At 39.7% G+C, this 9,710-nt stretch overlaps 1 protein-coding gene across 1 annotated transcript; it reads left to right on the top strand.

Moving 5' to 3' along the window:
- Positions 1-6,511: 6,511 nt before the first annotated feature.
- Positions 6,512-6,997, top strand: LOC122801217 (chorion class high-cysteine HCB protein 13-like). Its single transcript, XM_044070771.1, has one exon. The coding sequence runs from the start codon at positions 6,512-6,514 to the stop codon at positions 6,995-6,997; it is 486 nt and encodes a 161-aa protein (XP_043926706.1).
- Positions 6,998-9,710: the final 2,713 nt, after the last annotated feature.

The raw sequence follows: 9,710 nt of genomic DNA, 5'->3' as shown, positions 1-9,710 counted from the left end.
ACAGACCTATGCAGGAATTGGCTGCCACAATATGCTTCACCCAGGAAGATTTAGAATAATTCCGTGGAGAGGTTATGCACATTATGATGCCTCTGGTGGACAACTGTATTTACATCGTCTGCACCCTCAAGGGGCCTATATCACATTATCGAAATTCCATAATTTTGAACACCATAAGCTCGACCTTGGAATCTCGAAATGTGATATACTCGAACGCTCAGAACAGCGAATATTTTCCAAGGGAAAAAAATTGCTGTTGCGAGAATGCACACACACAGCACAAGCACACCAAAATACATAATCCACACATACATACTTCACAGAACCCTACACTAAACCATACATACACTACTAGCTATCCACTTACCTTAACCCAACCCTAACCCTAAGGTCCCTAACTAATGCACACTCACCTTACGTGCTCCCTAACCCTAAGGTCCCTAACTAACGCACACTCACCTTACCCGCTCCCTAACCCTAAGGTCCCTAACTAATGCACACTCACCTTACCCGCTCCCTAACCATATAGTCCCTAACTAATGCACACTTGCCTTACCTGTCCCTAACCCTAAGGTCCCAACTACCACATACTCACCTTACCCGCTCCCTAACCCTAAGATCCCTAACTATCAAACACTCACCTTACCCGCTGCCTATACCTAAGGTCCCTAACTATTACACACTCACCTTACCTCAGTCTGTTTGCAAACTTACCTTAACCCAGTCCGTCACCTTCGCACCACATTCGAGGAAATAGTAAAGCCGCAGAAATGGCCCAATGAATACTTTCCCTAGGAAAATATTTGGTGTTCTGCAGCTTCGCTATTTCAAGCATTCACTGAATTGGGGTCGATATTATAACATTCAAAGTTTTAGGACTTCAGTGTTATAATATAGACCCCCCTCAAGATGATGTCCTGCAGTAAACAGATCTGCTGGATTTGGCAAAGATATATGTGGAGATAATTTGGCAATGGACAAATGAACAGCAGTGGAATCCATGTTCAGTGAATTAGTATTAATGCATACCATTTTCAGCTATCATTGACATTGCCCATTTCCCTGCTGTTGTTTGACCATGGAGTTAGTATATTTATTGGAGAGGGTTCTTTCTCATATGGGTTTGCAGGAGAGCTTGCCTACTTGCAAAAAAAGAACTATTTTGGTACTGAATGTAGAATCCAGACATTAGGGCTCAATTCATCTGGATTTGAACAAGGGTTCATCAACAAATTGTCATGAATAAAATGTGGGACATACAATCGCAGATGCTGAGAAGTTCTAGCAGTTAGCAGAGATGGTTAAGAATATGAACTGTTAGTTAGCTTCATCCTGTAATCCAGTGTTTTATTTTCTTAGCTTCCATTTGCATGCTGTGATATTTTGCAAGGAACCGGCAGAGCTCCGATGCCAAGTCTGTGAAAAAGGTCACATAGATCAGGGAGCTACCCAACTTAACAGATATAAATAAATAAGTCAAGGCATGATGTCTGCATCTGTGGCCTTGAGTTTTGTCATACCATGATGGAACCAGCACCCTTCCCCATGGCTCTGTATCACATTTCATTACAGCCCACACCTTACTCCCATAAAACTTTGATGGCTATCATCTGCCCTGGCTGAAATGAAGATTGCTGAGTTTCAGGATTTCTCAGCAGTGAGATAACTTCATACTGTCATGCAACACAATACAACACCCCAAAGAACACCTCGGATTACACCCCACAGAATGTCACATGGTACGTGCTACAGAACACCCAGGAGTATACCTCAGCAACAACACTCTAGGGATCTCCTCATAGAAAACAAGGTATAACCAGTGGAAATAGGGGTACCACCTGTTCCTCTTTGTGAGAGACAGTCCCTCTTTGGGCAGTTGTGTCCTGCAAAAAAAAAAAAAAAAACATTTAAAAATGACAAATGTCCTGAGATTTTAGAACAAAAATGTTTCATAAGTTTTCTTTAACAGTTGCATAATATGGTTATTTTGTATCTGAAATACCTAAATGTTATATAAAATAGCATAAGCAACTGAAATGCTACAAGATTAAGCTTTTATTTTGGCAAAATAAAAGTGAAACCGTTTCCTTTGCATAGGCCATGGGTATGTTTGTCTTGCAAAATATCATGTTTCTACAAAAAATGTCCCACTTTGGGCATTTGAAAAGGTGGCATCCTAAGTCAAAAACCCTATAGCACATGGTACATCCTGTAGACTAGCCAGTAGGTGTCCTTGCCAAAATGAGGTGTGTTCTGCACTTGCTCCCTGTCTGTTCTGGTTTACTATCAAGATGTAGAATGGCAGGTCATCGAATACGGTTTGGTCAAATGTGTGTTCTATCAATGTCTGTATTGTTGAACTGAAAATATTTGAATTCATATTAGCAAAAGTGAGTACGCATTCACTAATATGAAGTTGACATTTTGAATTGAGATTGTGGTATAGTGTGGATCAGGAAATTTTCCCTTTTCCTCAATGTAGTGCACTCTCGCAGTTGGTGTATATAATATGCAGGGGGTATGCGGGGTGCAGGGAGCTTGTCCCCCTACAAAAATGTTAATGGCAACATGGACTTTCGACATTGGAAGTTCAGATATTTGAATGTCAATTGTCATGGTTGCCATTTCCGACATTTTGGTAATTCAGTATTACCAAAATCAAATAAACAATTCGATAATTTTGTAAAAAAATGTTTTCAGTTTCAACATTTTAATAGTAAATAGTTTGTTCTATGCCATTCATAACTTCCTGTCACAGCTGAGAAACATACCTACAGAGAGTGTGAAACTAAACAAAACTTAATTAATAACATAGCACTAAATTGTTGTAACATGGTGTAACAAAGTATGATACCAAGCAGAAATGAGGAATTCAGAGTCACGTGGCAAAACAGAGGGATTCAGAGTCACTGTAAACACTCAGTGTTGATTTGAAGATACCAGAGATAGCAAGAAAATTTTCAAAACTATGACAGCAGTAAAATGTAATAGGAAGTGATATGTGACAGTGATAACAAATGGTCCATGATCTGCTACTTCAAGCCCATGTGTGCAGAACATGCCTAAATAGACATGTAACATATATTACCAAGGTGAGTGATACTATGCACCCGTCATGAGAACAAATGGGGCAAATGCAGCATATGAGGGACTGTTATGCAAGATCAGCTGGAGTCTCCTCTTCTCTTCTCTTCTCATGTGCTTCTTAACCTTTGGGGTATCCTCTCATCATTCTTGGTGGGAAAATCCAGAAATCATGGATCCTGTGCTGCTTGTCCTGTGGGGCTTTTAGGAGATCTCTTATAGATACCACAACTGTCCTGTGTTTTGAAAATGTGACAATCTAGCAGAGGTGAATGCCCAAAACTCTATAACTTTGTACTGGTATATCCATGTTAGTTTATATCATTTTTTTTTTGCCTTGCATAGTCATCCTTCACAGATTTCCATTCAAATAGTTCTGTTTGAAATACTGTCACAGACCATTTTCATGTTCCAGGAACACTTTGCTCATCTCTTCAAAAATCATTTGAAATATCATCTGATAGTCTGAAACTGATGGAAATAACTTCTGACAGATCTGCCATCATGATCAAGCAATCTGTGAAGGGTAGAAGTGGCACTGCTGGTAGCCTGTGGTGGATAAGTACTTTATGATGCTATTAGCTGTGGTCCTCTCAATGTCAACTATTATTAACCTAGCAAAAGGGGTCAAACTCTTAGTTGCAGGTATGTCCATCAAGAGACAAAATGATGTGTCATAACCACCCTTAGAGGAGGGCTGCAGCCAGTGGCAGTAGTGTGTTCTTCTACAATGCATGACAAATGCTGCACTGAGTGTTGAAAATATGCCATCCATGCTTAGTACCTCTGACCTTTACAGATTCTGTATGCAGTGCCATGTATGAAGAATAGTATTGCACTGTTCTCATCTTCACTACAGAACATGGTGAATTATGGTTCTCTCTCACATCTTATAGTACTCAGATTTCTTTATTGTTTAATATGTCTGGTTTACTGGCCTATTGTAGTTTTGATCTGGCCCTTGTAAGCACTTGTGATACTGATTTGTGAGAGGACAGGTACTTCCAAAGAAAATAGCTACTTCCAGGCACCAGTGTAACCACCAACTGTAAAACTAAAAAACACTGGAAAAGCACTGAGGCACAGTCCAAAGTATCCACAGATAAAGACCTCTCGAGGCAACACCACAGTATAAAAAGGAAACTTTAATCAAGAAGCAAAACGAAACACAATATACCAAGTAAGCGCTTTCACTTTCACATCCAACGTTTCACCAGACGTGATAACGTCTGATGAAGCGTTCAATGTGAACATGAAAGCGCTTACTTGGTATACTGTTTTTTATTTTGCTTCTTGATTAAAGTTTCCTTTTTATACTGTGGTGTTGCCTCAAGAGTTCTTTATCTGTGGATTCTGTTTTTTCATCAAAGTACTTTATCCTCAGACTATTTCTGTTCATTATACAGTCCAAAGTATAGTTTTTAGCTTAGTTAAACCTTTAATAGTCACTATTCATCACAAAGACTTCATCAGAAACATAATTACTAAAGCCAACAAGGTTTAAATAATCAATTCAATTAACATTGAACCTATCAGCAACATACATTGTTAATTCCTAATAAAAATCTTAAATAAATATAAACAATTTAGTAAAAACCTTAAAAACAAATTAATTTATTATAGTCACCTTTCTATCCATTAAAAAACACTTGATGTTGACTTCACCATCTTGGTTTGCACATATCTCAGAAATTCCTGCAGCACTCTGGAAGGGATGTCATTGGTGGAATTTGCTTCCAGCTGGATGATGTGATGACCCACTGAGGCTGCCATAACACCCAGGTTCCTGGGCATGGCTACAACTATTGCTGTTGCTATTGTGAAGCTTCTGTCCAGGTGCTTTCATTACTACTGCCCTGCCTCAGCATTTCCATCCTATTTTATCCTTTTTATGCATAAAGCATCAGTAACTCTTTGCATTCATGCATTTCTCTTCATAAGAGATGTAGCCCTGTATTAGCAGGCTAAATTTCTTGCTATGTTTACTAATGGCACTACATTCCTGTAGTGCCATACAGTGTTGCATTTCTGATACTATTGTCAATCAAAGCTGCTCACATGTATGCGTGTGTGCGTGTGTGTGTGTGTGTGTGTGTGTGTGTGTGTGTGTGTGTGTGTGTGTGTGTGTGTGTGTGTGCTGTAGCTATTTTTATCTCATTCTTCTGTCTGTCTATGTCAGTTCTATTTGCTTTTTAGACAAACCATGTTTGAGATTTTCAATCACACGTGCCTCCATATATGCACATCTTCCAAATTTTGTTCGGAGACATTTGAACATCATTAAACTCCATCTCACATTTCTCATAGAACCAGCTGTTCACTGTATGTGTTCTCACCAGCACTGTGGGATACATCTAGTGCCATCTATGCAAATGATGAAGACTGGTACACAGGACACATCTGCTTCTCTTCCTGTGTGACATTGTGTATAAATGTACAATCTGAGCAGGTTATGTAATGTAATGCATAGTCTGTATTGCTTTCAAGATAATAGCATGTGTGCATCATGCATTAACTTGCTCTGTCTCTTTTAATTGTTTTGTAATGATATGCATTTTGTTGTTATAAACCATAAATGGGCATTAGCCCATGTAAGGGAAGGGTGTAAGCCATCGCAGATATTTCTGTGGAGCTCCACTTATTAACATAGGTACATGCACTGCATGGATTAAATGAAGTTATTCCATCTTACTGAGTCCTGCTGTGAGTCACATTTCTGCTGTGCAAGCTGATATTTTCCCACCTGCTGTGACAATTTATACTGGCTGATTTCACATGGGCAATTTGCATCTGTAATGATTCTGAAGAGCAGCAACTCTATTTAGTCAGTCATTTCCATACATTACCATCCTATTTAAATATGCTTCATACCATGTAAAACTTACTTCACAAGCCTTATCTTTAAAAATCCAACTCCATGACTGTGTTGTGTATCATCCAACTGTGCGTTTTAGACTACATGCATTGTTTCTCAATCATGTCCATTATCTTATTAATTTTTGATAGACCAAGCAACAATACTGGAATATTTTTCATAGCATTATCATGAAAATGTGTATCTAATCTGTGATGACTACTATTCAATGTGTCTAGTAGTTATACAGGTAACTCATTGTATGAGTCAAGGCATAACCAATGCTTTGAAAGCAAAATAGTCTCGAGTGTGAAGCAAATTGATGAAGCAATGACAGCACCCCAGATTATCCCTGTTTGATTAGCAGTGCACGTGCTGGATGGATCGGTCAGGAGAAGATTAGAATGAACAGTTAACACTGGGTTACCCTTCCAGGAGGGCAGAACATCAGCCTAGCTTGCTACAATTGTAGCCTCTAGGGCTATGGAAGCTCCACACTGCAACCAGTGTGCTGCTTGGTCAGGAGGTTGTTCATGCACAAAGTGTTAACCTCCCAAAGGCAGCCGTGGGGTGATGGGCTATGGCATGCTCAATGGCAGCTGTGGGATGATAGGCTGTGGCATGCTCAATGGTAGCTGTGGGGTGATGGGCTGTGGCATGCTCAATGGCAGCCGTGGGGTGATGGGGTGTGGCATGCTCAATGACAGCAGTGGGGTGATGGGCTATGGCATGCTCAATGGCAGCCGTGGGATGATGGGCTGTGGCATGATCAATGGCAGCCGTGGGGTGATGGGCTGTGTCATGCTCAATGGCAGCCATGGGGTGATGGGCTGTGGCATGATCAATGGCAGCCGTGGGGTGATGGGCTGTGTCATGCTCAATGACAGCTGTGGGGTGATGGGCTGTGGTATGCTCAATGGCAGCTGTGGAGTGATGGGCTGTGGCATGCTCAGTGTTAGCCATGGGGTGATGGGCTGTGGTATGCTCAATGGCAGCCGTGGGGTGATGGGCTGTGGCATGCTCAATGGCAACAGCATGATGCTTCTGCAGCATCCTTAACCTCCTCACTGACCCTTGATGTGGTCACATAGTGCCCTGAGAGGAGGTTAAGATGAGTCTAGTAGGCCAAGTTAATGTGGAGAGGAACTAGTAGCAGCTAATGTTCATCTGCAGGAAGCTAAAAAATGTATGATATTGTTAAACTACATGTATCAGATAATGGTCTACACTATACTAGTACTGAGGCTAAAATATTTAGAGCAATAGAATTTACATCCAGCCCCAAAAACACAGTGCAATTTTCAATTTAACAGAGAGAGAGAGAGAGGGCATAACAAAGTGTAAAACAACTGGCAGTGTGTGAACATTGACTCTAGATGATGGTCAATGTTGATGTGAAACCCCAACCTCATGTGCAAAACTGGGAAAAAGGGCATTATGAGTGAATGAATCAGATGAGGCAGTTGACGGGCATTAACAATGAACATTAGAACTGGCTGCTTTCAATACTTTGACATGAAACATAAAATAACGTTATTTATTCAGATCACATGATAAGCATCTGCTGCAGCTCCACCAATGCAAGTCCATACTTATATGCATGAGTAAGAGCTGTGTAAACGAATTCAGAGACAGAAAAGCGAGAGCTAATGAATTTATGAGCATGCATTTAGATCAGGAAATGCATCTGACAGCTCCGTTAATTGTCAAACTCTTAACCCCTATATTTATTTCACATTCCCTCAGAGGTCCTCATAAAGATGGGCACTACCACCTTTCAGAACATTCACCACTATTGAATTACTCCCCTAATTTCTGTGAAATACTTGGTACTACCAAATGATTGTTTTAGTATACCATGGCAATGTTCTCATTGCAGAATGAAAATTCCTTCCACATTCACATTAAAATACACTCTGAGGAAATAAAACCATCAACATTGGTTTTATACCATTTGCTTATAAATCACATGTCACAAAAACTATGACTGTTCATACCCCCCCCCCAATCCATATGTAGTATGTGCTACATTACCTTTAGCACACCATTGATGCTGAAGACTGAAGAAAAATCTTTTACACAATTGCCCATGATTTACCATTCTGCTGACAGAATTCCAAAAGCTACTAAATGTGAAACTAATATTGTCCCAGTCCCCTTCAATAACACACAATGACATAAAATGACATTTGATGACCTTTATTAATTTCAAACATAACTTTATTACATTATTTCAAATATCAGTTGTAACATGAATGACCTTGTAACCACAGCATGTAAAATCCTTATAACATACATCAGGACGGTGTACCCGCTTGCCCTGCCCGAATAAGCAGCATCCATACCTCTGCTCACTTATTCTTATCAATCAAGCCAGCATCCCACCATTCACTTTCATCCCCAAAACTCATTGCATCAACACCCAAACCCAAGAGGGGGAACAGAAGGCTACACGTCTGCCCCTTGTTCTCTACCCAATACCCACCTCCATAACCAAACTAAATAAATTAACCAAAAGAAAAAGGGGAGGGAGGGCAGGTTGCAAATTCATGCCAAAATGTGATTCCTTTTCCCAGTTACACTCCTATAAAAAACCTCTACCTTCACTTCCTCTAAAGTCCCCTTAACAAATTAACCCTTCCCTTCCCAAAATCTGATCAAACCTCCCTCTATTCCTTAAGCTTAACCACTTCTCCAGCAAAACTCCCACCCCTCACCCCCATTTAACTCTTTAACCTTTACCAAAGATGTCTCTGGACAAATTGGTTTGCTCCCAAATCTCATTTACCTTAATGTTTTAAGTTATGAAGCAAAAACATGGCGTTTAATGTAGCACTTCCTTCACACTAACTAAAGACACAGGTGTTTCTAAACCATAAAATCCATCAAACCAAAGTAACAGAAGCAGTGACCATCCTGATTTAAAAGGATGAAATTGTTCTTCTTCCATTTGCATCTGTATTTCAACACCCCACTATAATCTGCATGAATACGTAACTTACATTCAGGTGGAAATTGACTAATGGCAATGAATCCTTTGACATACTCGCTCTTCTTTTACTTTTGTTACATCGTTCATGTTAAATAACATGGAATGTTATTAGGGTTTGAGTAATGAACGATAGCATGATTTTGACAGCTTGTGTGTACTGAATCATGGATTCCAGGCTACTTCAAATAATGAGAATATTCAGCTCTAATATGATTTTGCTCTTGTTTAATCATAGCTATTCATCAGAGAACTCCGTTTAGATTGACTGTGTGCTTAGCTGCAGCTCTCACATCAGTAACACTGCCTAGCTGTTAGGTCTAAGACTGTGTTACTCTATGCAGTCTGAAATTAACACACAAAGTGCATACATGCATGGACTTGTGTGCCTATATGCATGCACATGTGTGTGTCCGTGTGTGTGTGTGTGTGTGTGTGTGTGTGTGTGTGTGTGTGTGTGTGTGTGTACTGAATCAGGTAAAATACACTTAAGTAAGTTTTAATACCAACTTTAAAATAAAAGGTGGTTTAGGGTTTAGAGTTAAAGAAAGCTTGATAGATACAAACAAGGGACAACTGAAAAACATTAAATCTGGTAGTGAGACACCAATCCAACAAAGATATGTATAATCCACTATTGACAAGGAAATTGATGAGGTTTTTATCAGTGGCAAGAAAAATTATTCTGTTATTGCAATGTATTTTATCCAGTGACAATTCATGTCTTAAAGATCAGCGAACGGATGTTATAAAAACATTTACTCTTCTCCTGATCACATCTTT

This window comes from Protopterus annectens, chromosome 4.part1, assembly GCF_019279795.1.
Source record: "Protopterus annectens isolate FY-2018-M chromosome 4.part1, PAN1.0, whole genome shotgun sequence".
NCBI classification, from domain to species: domain Eukaryota; kingdom Metazoa; phylum Chordata; order Ceratodontiformes; family Protopteridae; genus Protopterus; species Protopterus annectens.
The sequence above is the reverse complement of the archived record's forward strand: the minus strand, read 5'-3'. Positions and strand labels throughout refer to the sequence as shown.